This window comes from Phycodurus eques, chromosome 22 (genome assembly GCF_024500275.1).
Source record: "Phycodurus eques isolate BA_2022a chromosome 22, UOR_Pequ_1.1, whole genome shotgun sequence".
Lineage (NCBI taxonomy): Eukaryota > Metazoa > Chordata > Actinopteri > Syngnathiformes > Syngnathidae > Phycodurus > Phycodurus eques.
Window position 1 is genome coordinate 5,089,043 of NC_084546.1, and position 22,442 is coordinate 5,111,484.

General features: G+C 39.7%; 4 protein-coding genes across 14 annotated transcripts in view; 1 reads left to right on the forward strand and 3 right to left on the reverse strand.

Annotated features, from left to right (window-relative positions):
• The window catches only part of ccdc146 (coiled-coil domain containing 146), a 54,415-nt gene extending 54,167 nt beyond the window's left edge, over positions 1 to 248 (reverse strand). For all 4 annotated transcript variants that reach the window (XM_061667942.1, XM_061667943.1, XM_061667941.1 and 1 more), the window contains exon 1: positions 44 to 248. The gene's annotated coding sequence lies outside the window, so the exon portion shown is untranslated. The remainder of the gene's footprint in view (positions 1 to 43) is intronic.
• A 698-nt stretch (positions 249 to 946) lies between these two features.
• Positions 947 to 9,274, reverse strand: LOC133397258 (ras-related protein Rab-19-like). 4 transcript variants are annotated; one of them, XM_061667916.1, is made up of 8 exons: positions 9,158 to 9,274; positions 8,503 to 8,570; positions 7,962 to 8,067; positions 5,075 to 7,105; positions 4,503 to 4,751; positions 2,617 to 2,800; positions 1,746 to 1,849; positions 947 to 1,385 (listed from the first exon to the last, which is right to left on the reverse strand). In XM_061667916.1, exons 4-8 carry the CDS (start codon positions 5,135 to 5,137, stop codon positions 1,197 to 1,199), a joined length of 789 nt encoding a protein of 262 aa, XP_061523900.1. In that variant the 5' UTR covers positions 5,138 to 7,105; positions 7,962 to 8,067; positions 8,503 to 8,570; positions 9,158 to 9,274; the 3' UTR covers positions 947 to 1,196. The 4 variants fall into 4 exon arrangements, with proteins under 4 accessions (XP_061523900.1, XP_061523899.1, XP_061523902.1 ...); XM_061667915.1 differs by having other exon boundaries at positions 8,503 to 8,602; XM_061667918.1 differs by having other exon boundaries at positions 4,503 to 4,983; positions 8,503 to 8,602; positions 9,158 to 9,272.
• On the forward strand, positions 5,709 to 11,257 carry LOC133397257 (tetraspanin-8-like). 3 transcript variants are annotated; one of them, XM_061667913.1, is made up of 9 exons: positions 5,709 to 5,927; positions 6,979 to 7,044; positions 7,985 to 8,098; positions 8,201 to 8,275; positions 8,334 to 8,432; positions 8,506 to 8,592; positions 9,420 to 9,479; positions 9,567 to 9,650; positions 10,427 to 11,257. In XM_061667913.1, exons 1-9 carry the CDS (start codon positions 5,733 to 5,735, stop codon positions 10,529 to 10,531), a joined length of 885 nt encoding a protein of 294 aa, XP_061523897.1. In that variant the 5' UTR covers positions 5,709 to 5,732; the 3' UTR covers positions 10,532 to 11,257. The 3 variants fall into 3 exon arrangements, with proteins under 3 accessions (XP_061523897.1, XP_061523898.1, XP_061523896.1); XM_061667914.1 differs by having other exon boundaries at positions 10,431 to 10,524; XM_061667912.1 differs by lacking the exon at positions 10,427 to 11,257 and adding an exon at positions 9,843 to 10,093.
• Positions 11,258 to 11,592: 335 nt separating this feature from the next.
• Positions 11,593 to 19,647, reverse strand: LOC133397256 (tetraspanin-8-like). 3 transcript variants are annotated; one of them, XM_061667909.1, is made up of 10 exons: positions 19,583 to 19,647; positions 16,050 to 16,128; positions 15,770 to 15,835; positions 14,599 to 14,715; positions 13,800 to 13,874; positions 13,619 to 13,714; positions 13,462 to 13,551; positions 13,160 to 13,228; positions 12,113 to 12,196; positions 11,593 to 12,021 (listed from the first exon to the last, which is right to left on the reverse strand). In XM_061667909.1, exons 2-10 carry the CDS (start codon positions 16,107 to 16,109, stop codon positions 11,887 to 11,889), a joined length of 792 nt encoding a protein of 263 aa, XP_061523893.1. In that variant the 5' UTR covers positions 16,110 to 16,128; positions 19,583 to 19,647; the 3' UTR covers positions 11,593 to 11,886. The 3 variants fall into 3 exon arrangements, with proteins under 3 accessions (XP_061523893.1, XP_061523892.1, XP_061523895.1); XM_061667908.1 differs by lacking the exon at positions 19,583 to 19,647 and having other exon boundaries at positions 16,050 to 16,301; XM_061667911.1 differs by lacking the exons at positions 13,619 to 13,714; positions 13,800 to 13,874; positions 19,583 to 19,647 and having other exon boundaries at positions 16,050 to 16,301.
• Positions 19,648 to 22,442: the final 2,795 nt, after the last annotated feature.

A 22,442-nucleotide genomic window follows, 5' to 3' on the forward strand; every position in this document is an offset into this window, starting at 1 on the left:
CTACTACTGAATCGTGCAAATGGATGGGCGTGGATTAACTCACCGCTAGCTTGTCATCCAGGTAGCTTCTCAAGCGTCTCAGCAAAAAATAACCATTAAAAAACATCCTTATTTTCACCCAAAGGCTCTTTAGTTTATGGAGAAACATTGTCCGGCTCTTACAAAACTGTCGTTGTGGCAGAACCCAGCCAACTAAAACAGAAACGCTGCCGCCGTACTCCCACCTTCCAACGACATGCACGTCTCATTAAAAAGGTTTGCGTTACATGATCATGGAGCGCCTTCCAGTGGACTGGCGGCGAAATCGCAACACCCAATGAGATTATTCTGTTGAAGTTCAAAAGAACCCCACTGGGTGTCACTGTTTAACATTGTTAAACAAGATCAGCTTTTAGTTGTCCAATTAAATTACAGTCATCCAGTTTCATTACACGATGGTAAATCAGATTTGTTTTTCATCGATCCATTTTCTATAGAGTGTCATTAACCAATCGCAGCGGATTTTGGGCAAGAGGCTACCCTGGAAGTATACCCTGGAATGGTGATCAACCAATCACAGGTCATATATTGGCAAATTCACACGTATTTCCAATAGTCTTCAATGCCAAGTGTATATTTAATAACCACATAGTAGAATGATTAATTCGTGAGACCAAAAAAGAAAAATCTGAAAAATGCCACATTTAACTATGTAAACATGGGAGGGAATTCCCTAAAATGATTAATCCAACTGTGTTTGGATGTTAGATAATTCTTACAAATCTCAAATCCCCAGAATGCAGAATAGCTAAGCTGCTTTCATTGAATTGCATAACATTCAGCTATTGAGGCTGAAAGCAGATCGCAGTCAGAACGTAGGTTATTATCAACGTCATCGCAATGAGTTTAACGGTGCATATTTTGTTTCACATTTAATACAAATTGAAGCATTGTCACACCCACAACAGACAAATGAAAAATCTTTTATTGAGCATTTTTACGTCCACTGTCGCCCATGCTCCAGTTTCCTCCAGAGAAGGCGAAGGGTCAAACACTGGCACTTAAAATCCTCAAAAGGTGAAAACTTAGGATCTTAAAAGGAAGAAATATCAAGGTTCTCCGCATTGATTCTTCAATGCTTCCAAATCACCTCCTGAGTGATGCGCAGCCATTCCTATTGTCCCGATAGGCATCCACTGTCACATCTTTTAACATCCTCAACAACACGACTTCTTGTCCGCCGATGTGAAGGCGCCCACGGTGCCGATCACTGGCCGGGAGTTAGTCCTGAGGAGAAGTCTGGGCCTGGCGAAGCTGTCCAGCCCATCCTGCTGGACCTGGAGGCCGTTCCGAGACAGGAGCTCCTTCGCCATCAACATGAAACTCTCCTCCACGTTCTGACCCTCCTGAACACATGCGCAGGAAAGCTCTTTGAGCATTTATTCGATGTCAAGGATATCAAAGCCGCTATACCAGCCACAGACACTTAAAAAACATTACATTAACTAGTGTTTTTTTTTTTTTTTTTTTTTAAATTACAAGGGCTCTTTTGGTTGGAGTGTCCAAAAACAAGTCCGACATTAACTAGACTGCTGCAGTTTGACACATAGGTCAATCATTGTGTGAAAGAACTGTCTTTGATCACAATTATCTGTTATTTTGTGGCTTGAAATTGTATGTATCATTTGATTGATTGATATGATTTCAAATAAATGTCAAGAATTTGTTCCTTTTTTTTTTGTGTGTGTGCGCAAAATTTGGGTCACCTTGGCGGATGTTTCCAGGGCAGCGAGCGCGCCACTTTCTTTTGCCAGGCTGCAGGCCTCCTCAAACAGAACCTCGCGCTCATCCTCCAGGTCGCATTTGTTACCTGGTATGACAGAGAGACAGAACTAAAAACCACATACAGCAACCATTTCTATACGACAAACACATCAACTTACACTAGTGATTTCAAATGGGGGGAAAAATGCACCAGTCACCAAGAAATAAGCAGTACATTATTTTATTTATGTACACTTGATATCCAAATTACCTTCTAATGTAATAAACTACACAAAAGCAAAATAGTCAAAAGGATTGATTATAAAAGTTGACAAATGTACCAACAACATGGCTGCAGATTGTATTTTCTGTTCACGTCACGTGTTTTTGAATAGTCACCTGTTGCTAGGCAGACTGTGATTTTTTAAAAAGCTTTTAAATTGTGATTCATTAAGAAACTGAAATTAAAATGTAGTAAGCCTGACCACCAGAATTGTGTAAATTCAATTTTTTTGTATTGTAACGTTTACTTGTTGCTAGGGAGAATTTGTGAAGCCCAATGATTTATTATTACACTACATATTCTGATTATTATTTTTGAACATATCATTATTCACTGAAATTCCTTGGTGCCAAGGAACTATGTGAAAGTGAGAGGAGGAGCTTCATTTAATCAGGCCATAGCCCTGTCTAACAACAAAAAGTAGTGCTTTGCTGCCATTTTGTGGCATCTATATATTCATGGCAGGAATGCTCGACAACAGAATTTGCCCACCAATCAGCGTAAATGTCAAAATATTAAAAACACCTTTTTTTTTTTTTTTTCCCCCCACGAGGCTGCCACCTGCCGGATGTGGCGAACTGCACACTCACCGATGAGAACCAGCACCACGTTGGCCGCCCCGTAGAGCTCCACTTCCTGTATCCAGTCGCTGACCGACTGGAAGGTGGCGCGCCGCGTGATGTCGTAGGTGATCATGGCGCCGTGAGCGCTGCGGTAGTAACTTTGCGTGATGGTCCGGAAGCGCTCCTGTCCCGCCGTGTCCCACACTTGCATCTGTTGCAGACAGTACCCGTCACAGATGGAAAAAGAAAGTACTCACACTCCCTCCCAAAGTCGATGTAACTGATATGAGTAGAACTACTGATTCAACGCCTGTAAGAAAGTACTGCTTCACAATCATACATGTTCAATTAATGCTGCTTAGTAAGAAGGCCGAGTGGATGTTAATCATGCACACATTCACAGGAGCATGTGACAAATTATGTTAGTATAGCAGCAGCTGCCGCAGGAACCCTCATCCGCTGCACTTGTTTACTGTAGCATCGACAGCAGGGAAAGGGGAACCAGTTTTTGTGAAGTCCCCTCAGGGGCATACGACATTTACATACACATAAAGTAGAACTATTGCTTATTATTTTACGTACTTTGGGGCCTTTTGTCCTAGATCTTCGCGGTCTGGCTGTCGGTTGTCCACACCCAATATATGTATAGCATTAAGTGTCTTCTTCTCCCTCCCATTTCATTAGCCTAATACAGTGGTGGCTTAAGATACGAGTTGAATTCGTTCCGTGACCCCACCTGTGACCCAAATCGTCTGACCTCATAGAACCGAATGGAAAAGCCATTAATCTGTTCCAGCCTCTCCCCCAAAAAACAACAAAGAATGTTGTTCAATTTTGAGTTTGTTTTTATGAAGGAAAATTGCACTCTATAAAATAATAAAACATATCGTACAAAAATATCTTAAAAGAATGTAAAGAATTCAACTATGTGCCATTGCGGCTCCGTCGAGTGTGTGTGAGTTGCCTACCTTGGGGCAGTATAACACAGTCATGCAGACAAACAAAGAAGCGTTTCACTCGACTTCCCAGCTATGTGAAGCAATATTAGTAAAAGCCTGTGAGTATTGTTATATTGTCTGTCTCCACGTGTTGCTACACCTTTTGTGTTGCAATAGCCATTGCTTGAAGGATTATAACGCCGCAACAACGATGCTCGTTACGTTAGTCCATCTAAGTATAAAAAAAAAAACACCAATGTGCTCGCTGATAACTCTTTTTTCTTTGTCTGTGTAGATTCTGTCATCCAGGCCATGGTTATCCGCAAAAGTTGAATCGAGCCAACTGGACTCTTCCCGTTTGTTAAATTTGTTGCCCCCCCGTGTTTTCCAAAAACAATAAAAAGCGAATTAGGCAGTCGTGCGCTTCGGCTAATGATTTTAAACTTGGTTTACAACCGTATTTTGAATTTGACTGTAATTAATCATTTTTAACGTCAGATTGGTTTGCAAAACCAATCACGGTGCAGCTCAACTACTTATCAGTGGTCCTGTGGCCGAGAGATCACGCGGAGGAACCTGAAGAGCCGGTTCTCTGTTACAGAGGCCGGTCGGACTTGTTTTTGGACACTCCAACCAAAAGAGCCCTTGTAATTTAAAAAAAAAAAAAAAAAAAAACACAAACGTTCCGCTTGATTGCTTTGACATCCTTTTTTAAAGACAATTTTTGACAGTGAGTTCAAGCGTGTCAGCGCTAAACCAGCTGACACCACACACAATAAAAAAAACAAAACACAAAGGCAAAAATAAGGGCCTCATTTTAGTGCTTCCTCATGGCTTATCTTTGCTATCAGCAGTCGCACGCTGGGACTTTTTGACCAGCTTTGTCTTCAATGGCTCTCAATGCACTTGTTTTCCGCATATTCGGTATCTAACCCCCCTGAAGGCCGGTTGCTCGGAAATAAACAGTTTACTGACCTTGACTTTCTTGCCCTCAATATCCAAAGTGCGCACAGTGAAATCCACTCCGATGGTGTTCTGCTGCTTCTCCGAGAAAACCCCCGACTTGAAGTTCTGGACCACGCAGGTCTTCCCCACGTTGGAGTCGCCGATCAAGATGATCTTGAACAGGTAGTCGAAGGTGTCGTCATGTTCCGGTCCCGGGTTCTGCATCCTGGAGCAGCTCGGTTGGGGGCGGGGGAGGGGCTGCCTGGGGGGTATTGGGCCCTTTTGGGGATGCCAGTGACGTTTGAGGTTTGGGGAAAGTCAATACACACAAGCAAATATGTCTCACCGCAGGGTGAATTGGAGCAAACGTGTCCACATCGATCCCGTCCGACCAGTTCGCGAAGACGATTTGTCAAGGTGTCAAATTGTGCCGTTCAAAGGTTACACACTTCTTCACATTTTCCGCCCTGCTCCCAAGTTCTCGATCCTTTTTTGTCTTTGCTTCGAGTCTCTATTGTCAGACCTTCAGGCGGTGACCGTCTTCAAAGACAAGTGCAACAAAAAAACAAAAAACGAACAAAAAAAGCCCATCCTTTACTTACCTGGGACTTCTGAGGTGATCCACTTGACAGAAACAACACAATGTGCTTTTTTTTGCCCGTCATCCAGTGAGCTGCCTGATCCACCTGCCTCTCCTTCACAAATCCCCTTTTAGTGCCAACAGTGCTTTTATACTGACTTCAGTTCCTCTCTCCTCTCTCCATAGCACCTGCAGAAACAATAGAATCCCGCCCTACCTGTTCTGGAGAAAACATTGTCGCTGCCCCTTTAAAGAGGAAGGGATTGTGGGAAATGCAGTTCACCTGCACGAAACCTCATTTTGATCACTCCATGTTTCAAACAGTTATGAGCAATTATGCAGTTCAAACATGGTGTGTGCAAAACAATATATATCCGGGAACACTGTACGAGTTCTCCAGTGCAGCATTCCAGGAATATGATCAATAACTATTATGCTTTTTAATTTAGCTTTTTTTTTTTTTTTTTTTTAAATATGCATATATACTAAACAAGGAAATACTGTATACTATAATGAAAACAAAGCCAAAATTATTGCAACCTAGGTTTCCCTCAGTGAAGCCCACTGTATGCCTATGCCCCTTGGTTACGTCACATGCAACCCGCGATAGCGAGAATTCCGAGTGTCCTCAAATGCAGCCTCATCCAGCGCATCTCTGTGACGTCCCCGCACGCGCTCGGATGCCGTTACGTCCTAAACATCACGACCACGCATCTTTGCCCGTTCTCCTTCTCCCGTGTGCTTTCGGGGCGTTGTCAAAGCTGGGGGTCTGCGGCGGCGGCGGAGGCGGCGACATGCAGCGGAACGCGGTGGTGGTGGTTGCGGATAAAACGAGCCTAAAGAGGCCATTCATATTCGCCTGCGCCGTCAATATGGTACGTGCATTTCCGCCCGGTTGATGGGTGAACGAACGGATGGGAAAAAAAGAGAGCCCTCCGGGGCGACCGCCTTTTGCACAGTGTTTTCGGTTGACAACATTTGCAGTGAATATAGCTGGCAGGTGACGTCACGTGGAAGGCCATCCGACAGAATGCAGTTTTATTTTTGTTTATCTATCTATATATCTAGCTGTCAACCCGAAACTAGGCGAGAAAGTCAAACTTGAAACCTGAACCCAATTCTGAAACCACAATCCTCTCTTGAAACCTGACCTTTCAACTTAATAAACCTCCCATGAAATCCAAACACTGTTGTAACTTAAGAACTGAGTTCATCTTGAACGATTTGATTGAAAGGGATGCACCTGAAATGTGTTTGGGAAAGGTTGGAGTCATGTTGCACAATTGGAGGACCTTTTCAAGCATTTAAACTGTGTTCAATACATGGAATTATATCAAATACTATACGTGTTAAAGTACTAAAATGGCTTATTTATGTCCCCACCCAGATATTGAGTCAATCACAAAAAGTGCATGTTTTAAAACCAATTTCTCATGTGTAGAAGTAGAATCATGCATTCCTTAAATATGCAATTTTCCAAAACAATCAATGAGCCTTTAAAATAAAATGATACACATCTGACATTTTAAGCTCTTAAAACTGTTTTCCAGTTGCACATTGGTTCTCAAGCTTTTACTACCAAGTATATTAGCATCGCGGGCCTAAGTGTAAATATCAGGGGGGAAGTATTGATTCAATTCAAATGTATCACACTCAAAAATAATTAAATATAAATTGTAACTTTATAATACAGGCTGAAGGAAAAACAGTTAAAGATTAAATGCAACTATTTTGTACCAAAAAGTTAAATACAACTGAACTGTGCTTCGACAGTGATTCTTCAAAGCACCGCTAGAGGGAGCCAACCATTTGAGAATTACGATTATTGGGAAATGTGTCCCCTGCTAAATGTCAGCTGGGAACATCTCCTTAACCCTGCCGATTCCTGTTGTGTCTCTTAATGTTGCGTTGTTTACCTCCCCCAAGGCTCTGTGCTTCTTCATGCTGACCATGAGGGCGGTGGGACACCGGGACCTCCTGCAAGCGGGCCAGGTGGGACTCCGAAAGGGTTGTCGCCGTGGCGAGCATCTCTCGTCTCTCCCACTGCCGCGTCCTTGAGCGAGACAGTGAATTATCTTCACGTCATGCTCATGCGACCCTGAACTTTCACCCCCTCCCGCCCCTTTTTACGGCCCTGCTCCCCTCGTCACTTCCTTCAAAAACAATCATCAGAGCCAAATTCATACTCCATAATAATATGCAAAGACTTTTAATGGTGTTACATGGATATTAGACACACTTATTGAAACTGTATAATATCCAATTTGTCCCCAATAATGCTAATTTTAACTCTTAATGGAAAACTTAAACCATCACTCAACTGATGTTTTTATATATTGTAATATATGCCATTTTTAATTTGTTGGTGTCCCTAATTAGTTGCATTTAAATTCATAAAAGGATAAAAACATAGTGTAAGACTAATTTCTAATCGCTAAATTACCACTCAGGTTTACACATTTTAAAAATGTAGTTAAATAATAATTCAAAATATTTGGAAATTAAATCAATAAGAAAATAATGAAATTACAAAAATACAAAATAACTCAAGAATAATGTACATGCATGTTAAAAAATAATTGTACTTTTGCATTCTAGCCCCTTTTTGTACTAATAACTGTGAATATTACAAAATTAACTTTGATTACTTAAATAGGACCTAAAAACAAGAGCAACAGCTTCAATAATAATAAAATGGATTAAAAAATAGAAACAAATACATTCAGTAATACTATTTAAAAATGTACATTACTGCAAACTACAATCACAATCATAAACATTATGGCAATTAAAATTAAGCATTATTGTCTTTGTCAAATTTTTGTATTGGCTGTCATATTAGACTGTACCGGCCGAACGCTGTGGCCTGCGAGTGCATATACCGTGTAAATGTCAAATATGCGGCTTACATGATTATTATTCATCCCCGCAGCTGGTGTCCAACGTGTCCGTGGTGATTTTGTACATCTTGGAGATCGCCTGCCTGCTGCTGTCCTTGCTCGGCGTCTTCGGCGCCTGCACGGGGAGGAGGTGGTGTTTGATTCTGGTAATTATAACATTCACTGCCTCCATCTACCACAATGTACAAGGGTGTGTAGACTTTTTATTTTTTATTTTTAATATCCCCTGTATGGCTTTCCCTGTGCAGTTTGCAGCCGGCATGGCGGCAGCCAGTCAAACAATCATCATCGAAACAGCACTAAGCTACCAGGACATTTACGAGGTAGATTACACGCTCGCGGTGTATTTATTCACAACACAATTTAAGAGGTTCTTTTTAGACAGGGGTGGCAAGAGAGGAGTCCAAATTGCTATCCATGATGCCCCTGAGTGCCACCAGCAAAGTCAACAGGACCTTGCTTCACAGTATTCAAGCGCATGTAAGCACACAGCATTCAGTATATTCCCATTTCTGGAAATAAATGGAGTGTATTGTGTGTCTGCGCTCACCAGTTTAAATGCTGCGGGCTCGTTGAAGGCTACAAAGACTGGGGCACAGCCATCCCCGCTTCTTGTCACTGTCATTCGCCGGGGAAATGCGTGAGTGTCCCTTTAAGATATATACGGCACAATACAGTATATACTTAACATTATGCTGGCCTGCAAAATAAAGTAAAATGGGAATTGAGATTCTATTTCTCTATCGAATATTGGTCTAGCTGTTATTATATATGTATGTCATCAGGGAAAGAATATTTTTTTATTGTTAGAATGTTTGATATATATAAAAACAAAAGAATTGCTTTAGCTTCCAGTTAAAAAAAAGCAGAAAATCAATTAAATTAACATTGAAGTATCATAATAATCTCATCAAAATCAAGAAGGTTAACAATGAAATATTATTTTTTATACAATTATATATATTTCTTATCTATAGTTAAATATTTAACTCCATTTTACTGACATACAGCACTTTGTTTTAGCTGCAGTTGCTTTTTAAAGTGCTTTATAAATTAAGATGAGTTGAGATTATCTCCCTATTTAAAAAAAATAAAGGCAGGAAAATTAGGCTCAGAGCAAAACATCAAGTCAACAACATAAACTGCAACTTTGCTACTCAAAGGTAGCAAAGTTACAAAATAAGCCAAGGTACTGACAACTTTACCTGTGCCATACAGCCTCACTCCATTCATGGTATTTTAACATTTTAAAGTCACATTTTTGGCTCTCAATCATCCAGCACCAACAAACTTTTGACTGCATTCTGTTCTTCCTGTTGAGCTTCTACTTTGGTTACAGTTAAGGCACAAACTAGTTAGGCCCGGCTCAATAGCGCCCTCTGTCGAATTCTTTGGAGCACTCACATTTCATGATCAGTTTTTTTAACCACAGTACTTTTGTATTTTTGTATTTTCTTTCTCAATCAGATACGACTGCGAGGAAGCGCCACTCTGGGGGCTCCAAAGAACCAATATGTCTATCAGGAGGTAAAAAAAACAAAACAAACAGAAAAAAAAACTTTTGATATAGATGTATTAATAAATATTTACTATTATTCACTGTTAAATCCACAGGCTTGCCTACAAATCTACGTCTCAGCATTGAAGCGAGCTTTCTCACTGACCATGGGAATTAAATTTGGAAGTGGAGTGTTTCCGGTAGGTCTTTTCTTTCTTTTCTTTTTTTAAAATCCTGTACAATTCAATATTGTTTTTAGAGCGGAAATAAAATGTTCGATATATTTTAGTAGTTATCATTTATTTGCTTAGCTTGCATTAGTATTTTGCATTAGTAGCTTGCATTAGTATTTTGCATTAGTAGCTTGCATTAGTATTATGGACAATATTTAGATAGAAAGATGTCTCGCCTTCAAGAAGATGACTCAGCAACATTTGATGGAAGGGCGCCTTGACCAAGGACGTGATCGGATGTGGTCGGGGACGGGACAGGTGTCGTCTGGTCCTATGTTTTGTGTTGTGTCTTAATGCTTTGAACATTATGTCTTGTAGAACCCTCCTATTTTCAAATAAATGTAGGAGCGACGGGGGAGATTGTTTAGAGCGTGTTGAGAGGCTGTAACCTGAACAATCTCCCATGCGCCCTCCTCATGAGTAAAATGACCAACGTCTTCATTCCTTTTGTGTTTATTCATTATAATGTTTGGTGAGATAAATCCAACATAAAAATAAACAACCGAAATAATGTGGTTGCACAGGTGTGCACACCCTTCTATAACTGGGGATGTGGCTGTGTTAATGAATCACATTCAAATTCATGTTAAATGGGAGTCAGCACACACCTGCCACCCTTTAAAGTGTCTCATTAACCCCAAATAAAGTTCAGAGGTTCTAGTAGGCTTTTCCTGGCATGTTTTTTAAAACATTATTTCTAGCTGTTCATAATTCCTTCCAATTTACTTTTTTTTCCCCCCCAGGCAGTCCTTTTGGTGATGAGCCTGAAGCTGATGGTGCAGATGAAGCGCAAACAGGAGTTCATGGCTCTGCTCCAGTCCAATCGATACGTCCCCGGTGCCTTCTAGTCACCCCGGAGCGACCCTTCTTTGAATTTGCACATGTCAAACACAATATGCTGTATACCATTAATAACCAGGCCATCATTTGAATATGTACCAATTAAAATGCACGTAAACATGACATGTAACCCACATGCATTTTGCCTATAAATCATGAATGATGGTCCCGTTTAACGTTTATCAGGTACAATTATGAGCTGTATATGATTATCTTAGCAGGTTAACCAGCGTACTATCCCGGCATGCACTGGGGGAAATGATATTTCCACACACTTAGAAAGTCAGGTATGAATATAATAGAGAAATATATGTAACCGACTCTTTATGTATGTAGCACAGTGTTTGCAATGTTATTTAACCAGATCGCTACAGGTTTTAATGGCTAAACAGGACTCAACAGAAATGACTGAGAATGTTACCACACATTGTATACACTGGAAACCTCCGTTTGTATAAAAGCACATGTATAGAGTCGTCATGTTTGATTTTGCAAACGCTTCTCATCATTGATTTCATCCATTTTCAATTTGTTTGAAACGATGAAAATGTGTGCACTTTGAAGCCAATGATGTATACCGGTATTATTCATGCATTTTTGGGGGGACTTTTTTTGCACCAGATGAACATATAATGTATTCATCGTGTCATATACTTGACTGTAAATAGTGGAAATGAAATGTGATAATTGTTCCTTTGGGGTTTTTTTGCAATACATACACACAATAAAATAGAAATGCAAAAAAAAAAATATCTGTCTTACAATATTTATAATATATTGCTTAAACATACAAATAATACAAAAATGATACATAAATAAAATTTCCCATGTGGAAAAAATACGTCGAAAATAGAAAATCTTCTGCCCCTGACTTTCCTTTGACATGTAAAATTTTCAAATGAGCGTGGAACTTGAATATCCCCTTGAGGGATTATAATCACTACTTAAGTTTAAAAACAAGATATCTGATTGGAACAAGTTTAAAAGCCGTAATGTCAAAGTAAAATTAACCTGGCCTAAAATCCCCTATTCAATTAAATGTGCAAAAAAAAAAAAACACCAATCTTCCTAACAAGAGTAAAAATGCAACCATTTTATTGCACAATTCAATTTTCAGTTTTAAAACAAACAATAAGAAACACTACACTGTAAACATATCAAAAACTTCATCGTGCGATTCCTTTACATGCAAAAGTCAGCTGAGGAATCACACACTTCCATTCAATTGCACACGATACAACACAGCAATTAGAGGATGCATATTTTGGTTAAGTTAAAATTAAGCTCTGATTCCACACTCATGGCTTTGACCTTTGAGGTCACACACTGGACGTTAATACTTTGTGGCGCATCGGAGAGGCGATCAGGTGAGCTCCGCGGGCTCGGCGAGGACGGCGTAGTTGCCCGTTTTGGCCTCTCGACTGTACGCCACCACCAGCGTGTCCTTTTTCTCTTTCAGCTGACACAGGACGGCGATGCTCAGCACGCAGGACAGCGCCTGGAGAGAAACGTGACAACAGTGAGGCGGATTCAAAGTCCTTGTACAGAAGCATTCAATAAGAATTGACTAAAATCCCGAGAGTCCGTACCCACAATGAAGTCAAGCCCGCTGAGGTGCCCACAAAAACGTCTATGGCCAGGTTTAAATGTGAGAGGAGGACCGGAAGGCAGGGCTGCAACAGACAAGCATGTTACACCAAGTTAAAATAATAACCGGATGAGATAAAAACCCAAAATGTCTTTGGAGGTGAGGCTGAATATTGGGCAAATGGGAACCAATAATATAATGTCACAACAATAGCAAAGTATTAAAATACCAGCATGACAATAGACTGTACAGCAGTGGTTCTCAGTTTTTTTTCCCCATCAAAAACAAGACAAAGGTTTTCGTCCTAAAAAGTATATTTCCTACTTTTGTAAGTCAATGTAACATTCACACTTTCAACATGACTCAACTGATTAGATTAAAATGTGCTGCAGATGAAAGTTAAAGTTTGTACCGAAATAAAACAAACGGTTAAATGTAAACGTTTTGAAATAAAAGGTACACACAACTCAACTGGAAGTCACCAATGTACTGAATTTAATAAAAAAAAAATAAAAAAAAAGTTGAACCTATTGTAACATTACGCACACATGAAATTCAGTGATTCTTTTGTGTACCACTAGAGGGAGCCCAAGTACAAGCACCACACTGAGAATTCACTGCTCTATCCGCACAGTATATTAAAAATGAAAAATATACTCTACTCCAGTGATTGTCGCATTAAAAAGCCCTCAAAGCTTCATGTAAAATATTCTTAGAACTGTTGTATAATCTTACATAATAAAATAATAAGTATATTTATGTCAATAATTAATTAGACCAATAGTTTAGTTGACATATAATAATAATAATCATCATCATCATCATCATCATAATGTATTTCACTATTATTATAAATATTTCAATAGGTGTGTCATCTAATTGACTTGCTGATTGGCTGGGAGACCAGAAGTGAGTAAATATTGTACTGTGCTACTTTGTAAATACTGCATAGGCCTCCTCCAAGTCACTTGATACACTTTTGTCCTGCGTGCAGACACATCAGCATGAGTTTCAGGCTACTTTTACACACGTAATGACATATTTGTACCTCTTTATAAATCATGACAGCCTTGTTATCTGTGAGCTGGAACAAGCTGCTGTTGCTGGGGGCGGCCACCTACGACACAAGTGACAGCAACCGGTCCAGTAAAAGAACTTTCATTCACTCAGATAAGCTCAGAAAAAATAAGACTCATCACCTAAAATGTGACAACCGGAAATAAGAGCAATATTTTTGCAGTGTCTGGTCTCTCCATAAGTGTGGATTTTCGCCAACTGCGATTGGTTCCGGAACATATCAGCCACGCTAAGCGGGGTTCAACGTAACACGGCGTTGTTCTGCGTACTCACACAGTCGTCCGAGGTGTCGTTGCACAGGCACGACTTGGAGATGTTGTAGCCCCACTCCTTGTAACCCTGTTGCACTCCGCAACAGCCCAACTAGGGAGCAAACACAGGGAACAGAGAAGCCCTCCATTTTGTGTTCGCGCCTGCTGATGTCACCTACTTCTATTTGGGTTTCCTCCAGCACTCTCAGCTCTAGCTCGCTGGTGTTGCTAATTGGCTGCATGCTTAGGTAGAATCTGGACATGATCTTAATGATCTGCAGAAGCGAGAACACACACGAAAACGCTTGAAACGTAATCATCCAAAAAAGGGAACGCGAAGAAAATGTGTGTTGAAATTACCACAGGCCGCATGATCAGCAAATGGATGGCCATGTAAAGCACAAACAGGTTGCACAGGATCATTCCAACGGTGAACTGAGACACATACAGTGCATATAAAAAGTCTACACACCCCTGTTCAAATGCCGAGTTTTGTGACATACAGTAAAAAAAAAAAAAAGGTCATTTCAAAACCACCATTAATATGAGCGATCATTTTGATAACTTATCTGAATTTTTAATCAATCTTTTCGAGAGGCGAAGTAAAAAATAAACAACTGAGATAATGTGGTTGCACAAGTGTGCACACCCTCATAACTGGGGAGGTGGCTGTATTCACCATTCACGTATAAACTCATGTTTAACGTAAGTCGGCACACAACTGCTGCCATTTAAAGTGCCTCTAATTAAACCAAAGTACATTTCTGATGTTCTAGTAGGCTTTTCATTGATTTTTTATTTTTTTTTGCTTAAGGTTTTGTGCTAACACTGACTGCTACAGTATTTGGAAATGTGCATAATTCCTTTCACCTTGTCTAAGGCCCCAGTTCCACCTGAAGAAAAACAAAGTCAAATGCAACTGAACCGTACTGATTAAATTAGTCGTACCACTCTTTGAGCATCACAGCTTAAGTACATTTCAGTCTCTACTTTTTAACTTTTTCTCCAGTACAGCAATAGAAGCAGTACATCTTTTACCAGAGCATTTCTTTGCACAACTATCTGAACTTCTACTTACACTAAGTACAGCGTGTGAGTACTTATGCCATGTGTGTGTGTGTGTGTGTGTGTGTGTGTGTGTGCGTGTGTGTTCACCCACCACAATGAGCACCCATCTCTTCTCTTTGCAGGCGGCATACAAGCCGACGATGGGCAGGACCAGGGTGGTGATGGAGAGCGCGTACAGGACCTTGATGCCCACGATCATGTCCTCTATCTGTGGATTTACAGAATCACTGTAGTTCTCGAGAGGACTTCATAGGCTAGTGTATCAAAATATTGTCTTTGTTATGGTCATAACTAACAGACATTCTGTATACTTTAGTACATATAGCTACTGCAACATCAAAGCTATTTCCATTAGCCCGTCTATGGCGTATTGTTTTGCGTGTTTGCATTAAGCTAATGGGCCTGCAAGTTATAAATACAAAACGTGAAATTCTCTTTGGTTTTAGTTTTGAACTTCAACTAGGATTGGCAATAAAGAGCTTGAAGCAAGCACTTGGATTTTTTTTTTTTGAAGAATATGGTGATAATGGTGAGTAAATATTATTTTTGATGAATTTAGGAATTAAAACTCAAACATATGTTTGTATCCTCCTGTTTTCCATTGCAAAATGCTACTGAATTGACACAAATGGGGACATGTTGCTCTGATCATTCTTTTTCTATTTATACTTAGTTATTTGATATTTTTCAATTTTTTCAAAGCAGTTGTACAGTAATACAAAAAAAAAGATCAATAAGCTTATTTAGTCAGTTGACTACTAGTTACAATGCATTATATTTTGTCTAATATCCGAATAAATTCTCATTCATGCACTCCAAAAATGCAGACCTGCTCATGTTATTTATGTTTATTTTTTAGCTGATATTTCTCCAAAATATAAAAGAAGTCAGGGCATATTTTAATACAAAAATACATCGTATTTCTTCATTCAATTTACATTTAATTGAAGTGAATTCCTACCAAGTACCACCATCGCGACCAACATTAAAACACAGCGGCCTAAATATTAACGAGATGTAAACAAGACAGAGGTTCTATTCCTAAAATGTATATTTAATATCATTGTAAACCACAAAAACATAATGCACAGTTTGAACTTTAATACTGCTCTTAAATATGGGAAAATGTATTAAACTTAAAAGTTAAATACAACTGAACTGGACTTAAAGGGACACACACTTTTTTTTTTTTCTTCTTTTGTTTTCTACATTCCCATAGCGATAGACCAGATTGACAGTTTGTCAGATAACGGGGGCGTTACCTCGTCATCCCGGTGGTAGTGCCCGTGGCTGAAAAGGGTCCCGGCCAACATGAGCGCGCCTGCAAGCTGCAACGAGAACAAAACTTTTGTTTTGACAGCACACAAGTTGCGACACGTTACATCACAACATTTGGGGAGCCTGTTGCAGAAGAAAAAAGATTGTCCTGCATTGAAAATCTGTTGTATGAGCACCAGCAAGTCATATAACACATGGTGTGTGTCATGGGAATGGAGTGGAAACCATATGGGGGAAGGAGAAAAAAAAAAAAAAAGTACTTACAATCATCAAACTTGTCACAATGATCAAACTCCTTTTCAGGCAGATGTTCACTTTCCCCATTTTGTTTACGGCAAAACTCCTACAGTGTTCAGACAGACAAAAAAAAAATACAAATAAAAAATAAGTGGAGAAACAGCGTCTTCTCAATTAGTGACGATTGGAAATGTGCAAAACAAAAAGGCAAAAAAATAAAACAAAGAAAGAACCCAGCCCCCTTCTCATTCCTAACTCTGTTGTACTGCTGGAGAGGAGAGGAAACAGAGGGGCGGGATTAGGATTTGCATTGGGGATTGAGGGGTGGGGGACAATGGGGGGTGCGAATTCAACGAAGGATATTTGGGAAGAAAGTTGAACAGATGTGCACATTGTTCATCCGTTGCATAAAGGGAGAACTCCTTCCCAAACGCCTCCATCCAGATGTGTCCCATGCAAAGGAACGCTGGTGAGCAATTACACAACTGTTGGAGTGGTGCCTTTAAGAGCACAACAACCCTGTCGGTGGAAACAGAAAAAAGAGGCACGCACTGGTGCAAGTTGGTCCCCTCTCAGTCACAATAAAGCATGCATTGTCCGCTACACGCACACACACACAAGCTGTGGAAGTACACAAAAGTGAACGCGCAGACACACGAGCACTTCCTGACTCATGGCACAGAACATCCAAACCTTCGAAACCTGACCCTTTTGTTTTTATCCTTGATTTACACACCAAATAAGGGAAACTTTTTGCAGAGATCAATGTTGATTTTCACGCAACAATGCTGTCAAGATAAGCGTAGGGCTTCGCATACCGCCGAGCATAATATTTAGAAAGAAAAAAAAGAAAGTGCCTGACTTTATATTTTGGATAGACTATGCATTGCAAACTTTTGTGCTAAAAAAAAAAATATGAAATGACAGATGGGCAGGGTTAGTCATAGATGAGGTAAAAAAAAAAAAAAAAAAAAAATTATTATTTTTGAAATCCAATACATACATGTCAAAATACACATACATACATACATACATACATACATATATATATATATATATATATATATATATATATATAATAAACATGTATATATATACACACATACACAACTCAATTTACTCTCAAATGGAATCAATTTTCTTCACTTGGAATTGAAATGCCACGAATCCATTCCAGTCTTCCAGAACACCACTTTTTTTTTCCATAAAGAAAAATATTCCTGTTTTGAATTAAAACAAACTGAAACACACACACACGCACGCGCACACACGCACACGTACACACACACACACAAGAGAATGTAAAGAAAAAATGCTTGTATAAAGTGGAATTACTGTCGATACTGTAGTATTCGTGTGTCTTTAAGGGGCGTGGCCAAGTGAATGACCTCAGGAACTGGAAGCAGGGTTAGTTCGGTGTGAGTGTCCGGGTGTGAGTTGTGGTCTACAGCAGCTCCTTGTGAGTGTTCTTCCAGTATGTCGTATTCGACCGTTTGTCTCGGTCAATAAAAAGCTGAAAGTTGCATCAGCGACCCGCCTATGAATTATTTTACCAATTTGTTTTGATTGGATTATTTCAAATAGTCGAATGAAGTGATTATTTAATTAGTTTAAAAAGAAAAAAAAACAAAAAACATTTTCACCAAACAATTTAATGGGAAAAATACAAAGATTACAAAATGGAGCTGGCAAAACTTTGTCCAACCCTACATTAGCAAAAAGTTGATGACCAAATTCGAAAGGGCTACTTCTCAGGCTCCAACTATGGTTTCTCATACAAAATACGGCCGTGTTTCCAAGCTTCGACAGGGCCAACCTTTCGGTTTGCGCCGAGAGCAGAAAACCATCTGTGCAGCACGTCACTTGCTATTCCGTTGACTCCTTCACGTGTCACGTTTATATAAAAAAATGGGATCCAGATTTCCTCATGCTCGGCAAGCTTGCATCCCCCGCTTTCCCTCTTTCCAAATCATCACAAAAAGGGGAGCGGGTTCTTGCTACTTTCTGCGTCGTGCGAAAGCTGTTTACACCGTGTTCGCAGCGACCACCGAAGCCCCGTTTCATTCAAGGTCAAATGTTTGCTCTCTAAAAATCAGTCACAGTAGATATATATTGTATACATGTAAAAAAATATGAAAGTGCATCGTGGACTGTGGCTCGTTTTGCCCGCATGCGAGGCAATTATAGTCTCAGTATACGTGTGCGCTGACGCCGACTCTGGGGCCGGCCCAGGCAGGGGAGCTTCAGTGTTTCCCGAGAATCTAAGCCAAATAATCATGTGTTTCGAAACAGACGTTGATTGTTCTGGGAATACATGACTTCATGTGGAGAATATTCGCAACTGCTCACACACGCAAAGCCCTGCGTTCGTTTTTTGTTTGGTTTTAACTCAAGCTCGGCTCCTTTGGGGAGACAAATTACAAAAGTTACGGGAAAAACCCAGCGAATGCATCCTAAAACTGCTCTGGGGAAGTCAATGCGATAACCTTTCGCTCACCCCGCAACTCCTGCGAAATCAGGGGAGTCGGAAACAGCTATCCAAGCAGAACCGCATTGAAGTTAATATGAACACCATGCAGAGTGGAGGAAGTTTCGGAGGAAGTTTTGGACGCCTGAACTGTCAGGAAGTGAACCTTCGCTTTGGAATCCTGTATCTCTTGCATTCCTGCATTTTTTTCTTCTTCTGTGACTTGTATTTCGACTTCTTTTGAAAGTTGGATCATCTGACCTCTGTTACCAATTAATCAAGGACCATCGGAGGGTGATCAGGAAACCACAATAAGAAAAATTCCAGGAGACAGACGACTGGAATTATTTTTTTTTTGTCGGCGTCTGTGATTAGCATCTTGATAGATGACAAAATGGTAAAGAAACAGCTGGCACAGACCGCGGCACGAATGACATTGAGTCGAACTCCGATACATTCCCTTTGATTGTATTATCAAAGCAAAATTGTGAATAAAGCCTTCCAGCGTAAACAGCGCAAGAGTTGGGAATCATAAAGCGATTTTTAAAGGGGTGATGATGACAATTATGACAAATAAAATATTATCCATCCATCTCTGAACCCGATTCGTCATAGTGTATTTATAACACTAAGTAACAACACGAATTTAACACAATTGTTTTTTAATCTCTGGAGGAAAATGTATTTAATATGCTTTCTAGTTTTATTTTGCATGAATAACAAGAAAACAGATCATTCTTGCCACAACTATTCCTAGAAATTAGTTTTTTCATTTGTACTTAAATTTAGATTTAGGTTGTAATATGTTGCATCCTTATTATTTTAGGTTTTATATATATAATATATATCATAATGTAATATTTCTTAAAGTGTTTTTACGAAGAAAATGTCAGTTTTCTACGAATTGCGGTGTATTATTTTGTACAAAATCCTACAAAATCTTAAAGGGAACAGTTTCAGTTGGTTTCCCTTTATTTCACTGCAGCCACAAAGTTAAACCAGAAATTTAAAGACACTGTAGAGCTCGGAACGACAAGGCTTTTGTAATGCTGTACAAATGTATGGGGGGGAAACACACACACAAAAAACTCACCACCATCATATGTCACAATGAAGAAACTCCTTTTCAACCAGATGTTCATATTTCTCATTGTGTCTCTTGCGGTGCTAAAGGGGGGGAAAAAAAGTAATAATAAAGGTAGCAAAATGAAATCTTTCTCAACACACTGACGATTCAAAATGTGCCAAATAAAAAAGGAAAAGAAAAAAAAGACAATCAAAAGCCAGAAATGCTTTTTTATCGTCATATTTTCTTTCTTTCTCTTGCCTTCCGGGCTGTACTGTAACCACAGTAAAATGTCCAAATTGATTTGTTTGTTTGTTTGTTGTTGTTGTTTGGTGCGTTTTCGTGTCGATTCAGACCAACAAGGATTCTTCAATGTCGATAAATTATTATTATTCTGATCCAAAATCCGGAAGATCACGTGTGGAAGCTGTTTCAAGATAAATAATGATGCCAATAGGAAACTAGGGTTATTGTTAGGGTTTTAAGAAAATAAAATGAATATATTTTCAAGTAAAACTACTTTGAAAATAGGATTAAAATCTAATATAGCTAAGAAAGGCTTGGGTGAAAAAGTGATTTTAAGTGACTGGTGAAACAATTTCTTCAAGTTAACCTTCAAGTGCTGTGTTCTGTCATGACCTGTAGATGGCAGCGGAGGCATTCCAGAATGAGAGGACATTTCCTGCCCCCCCATGCATGAAATCCATCCACAAAATACAGAAACATATACTTGTTGTGTACATCATCATACATCATAGACAAAATGTAACTTTAGCTGGAGTGAAAGCGATTCCTAAATATAATTTGAAAGACCCTCTCGAATGTTGGTATGATTTTGTTACGTCTTCCTTCCAACTGTTAAAACATTTTGTCGTGTCACAGACATTTGCCATAGTGGCAATTATGCCCTGAAGTTGTCTCAACACACACAAAAAAAAACTTTTTAGCCATCTCGAGGAAGAGAAAAGAAAAAGCGAGCTACACGACTCGGCGGAAATGACATCATCAAGCTCATTGTTCTATGGGTTGACCAATTGTAAGTCCTCTTCTATTTTTTCAATATTTTGAGCTGTAATGGGGTTTGCTTGTTTATTTATTATAGCCGCTGGTGGGGCCCATTCTAAAGCGCTAAATGTCACGTCAGCCGCTGGTTTGAAACTGCTCCATGTTTTGGAAGTTGTGAAGCGGTGGACGACAACATTTTGCCAAAGCCAATACAAGTCCTTTACCAAAAAAAATTAAAAAATAAATAAAATTAAAAAAATATATAAACAAAAGTTAAATACAACTGAACTGTACTTGCGGATTTTTTCACTTACCACATTTTGAGAATCACCAGTCCTGGAATTTAACATTACATCACATTAGATTCTTTAATATTGTGGCATTTGTTCGTAATTTATTATTTACTACCGCAGAATTTTTTGTTTTAGGAAGCAAATTTGTGTTTTCTGGCTATTTGGTTATTGTTTGTGGGGTTATTCTTTTGAGTCACTAAGAGACGAGTTGTTGTTGTTTTTTTTTTTTTTTACACAAATGCAACATGAATATCAATCAAGAATAAACAGGAAATTACTTTGAGCTTATCTAGATACACGCAGACAAAGAAAAAAAAAAAAGCGCCACACAATTAATAAACCCAGTGACACACGAGAAAACCTTAAAACTTTACAGACCTGTGGTTGTTTGCCAGCGGTCCATTTGAATCCGAAAGCCGTTTTCCTTCAAATATATCTTACATAAGCCTTTTCATATCTGTCGCTGTTTGGTCGTGAGTGTTCCTTGTTGCCATGACGCCACAGGGATGAATGGTGTTTGAAGGGCAAATGGAGGGGAAGGCCCAACAAACCATTTGAATTAGACCGAATCCCTGTAAAGGATGAGTTTCCAGAAAAAAAATCTAATGTCTGACCCTCATTCAAGATGGCGAGAGGTATTGTTTTTAGCCCTTTTGTTTTTGTGTATGTTTTAGCAAAAACCTGTATTTAACCACTGCCGTAGCCTATTCCAGAAAATACCTTTTGAATTTCAAAACGAGCGATCTGATGAGCACGCGGCAAAGGAGGGTACTGAAATGAAAAATGAAAACAATTCCAGCATCCCTCAGGGTGACGGATGAGGTCATAAATCAGGCGATTCCTTTTGAAACGACAAGTTCACGAGAAACGATGTCTTGCTTTCGCCGCGCGATCGGAACAGGTCAAACGTTTGCGGCTGTCGTTCGTCACCTGATGGTCATTTTGTATTGCGGCTCATCTCGGTCCTCATCCGCCGGCTGCTCTACCTACTTGCGCCTTCAAACTGCTCATTCATTGGAATGCTTTTTCTGTGGCTCAAAACCTTTTCTGATGAAGCCTCCGAGGACGACCTTTTGTAGCGGAACAGAATATCTCGCACCTTCGGCTGGAGGTTGACGAGTCCAATGTGCCGCGGTCGCCATGGCAGCGAGATAATACAGGCTCGCCTTCAGGAGTGGCAGCGTGATGAGAGCGCCCTTTTAACGTCGCTTTCATTGAGAAGTGTTAGAATAACATCAGTGACTTCATCATTCGCGTGACAATTCATAATTTAGCAGAGTGCTTTGCGTACTTCTTGGAACGAGCACCGCCTCAAAAAATATTGCCAACATCATCATTTCACTTTTGACACATAAAATGTCAATAAACACAATGACATATAATTGTGAACAAAGACTTTTCTTTCTTTCTGACGCACGTGATGATTCGCCGATGTGTTAAACCGCTGCAGTGTCGCGCCAACTACTGGCTAGGAGGACTTATTGGATGTCAGATTATTATTTTGTATTTCCTCAAGTAGCACTTGCTGGCCTTCATGAGGACCCGACTCCTTGACATTCTGCCGGTATCGGCCCGATATCGATTCCTGG

Coding starts and splice junctions, on each gene's coding strand:
- LOC133397258 (XM_061667916.1), bottom strand. CDS start 5,137: ATGACGGGCAAAAAAAAGCACATTGTGTTGTTTCTGTCAAGTGGATCA. Junction 4,752..5,074: donor GATCACCTCAGAAGTCCCAG/GTAAGTAAAGGA, acceptor CATCCCCAAAAG/GGCCCAATACCCCCCAGGCA. Junction 2,801..4,502: donor TTGAGGGCAAGAAAGTCAAG/GTCAGTAAACTG, acceptor TGTCTGCAACAG/ATGCAAGTGTGGGACACGGC.
- LOC133397256 (XM_061667909.1), bottom strand. CDS start 16,109: ATGGGGAAAGTGAACATCTGCCTGAAAAGGAGTTTGATCATTGTGACA. Junction 13,552..13,618: donor TGGAGGAAACCCAAATAGAA/GTAGGTGACATC, acceptor TTTGCTCCCTAG/TTGGGCTGTTGCGGAGTGCA. Junction 13,229..13,461: donor ACGACACCTCGGACGACTGT/GTGAGTACGCAG, acceptor CTTGTGTCGTAG/GTGGCCGCCCCCAGCAACAG.
- LOC133397257 (XM_061667912.1), top strand. CDS start 5,733: ATGCCGTTACGTCCTAAACATCACGACCACGCATCTTTGCCCGTTCTC. Junction 8,593..9,419: donor GTCATTCGCCGGGGAAATGC/GTGAGTGTCCCT, acceptor TTTCTCAATCAG/ATACGACTGCGAGGAAGCGC. Junction 9,651..9,842: donor TTGGAAGTGGAGTGTTTCCG/GTAGGTCTTTTC, acceptor GACAATATTTAG/ATAGAAAGATGTCTCGCCTT.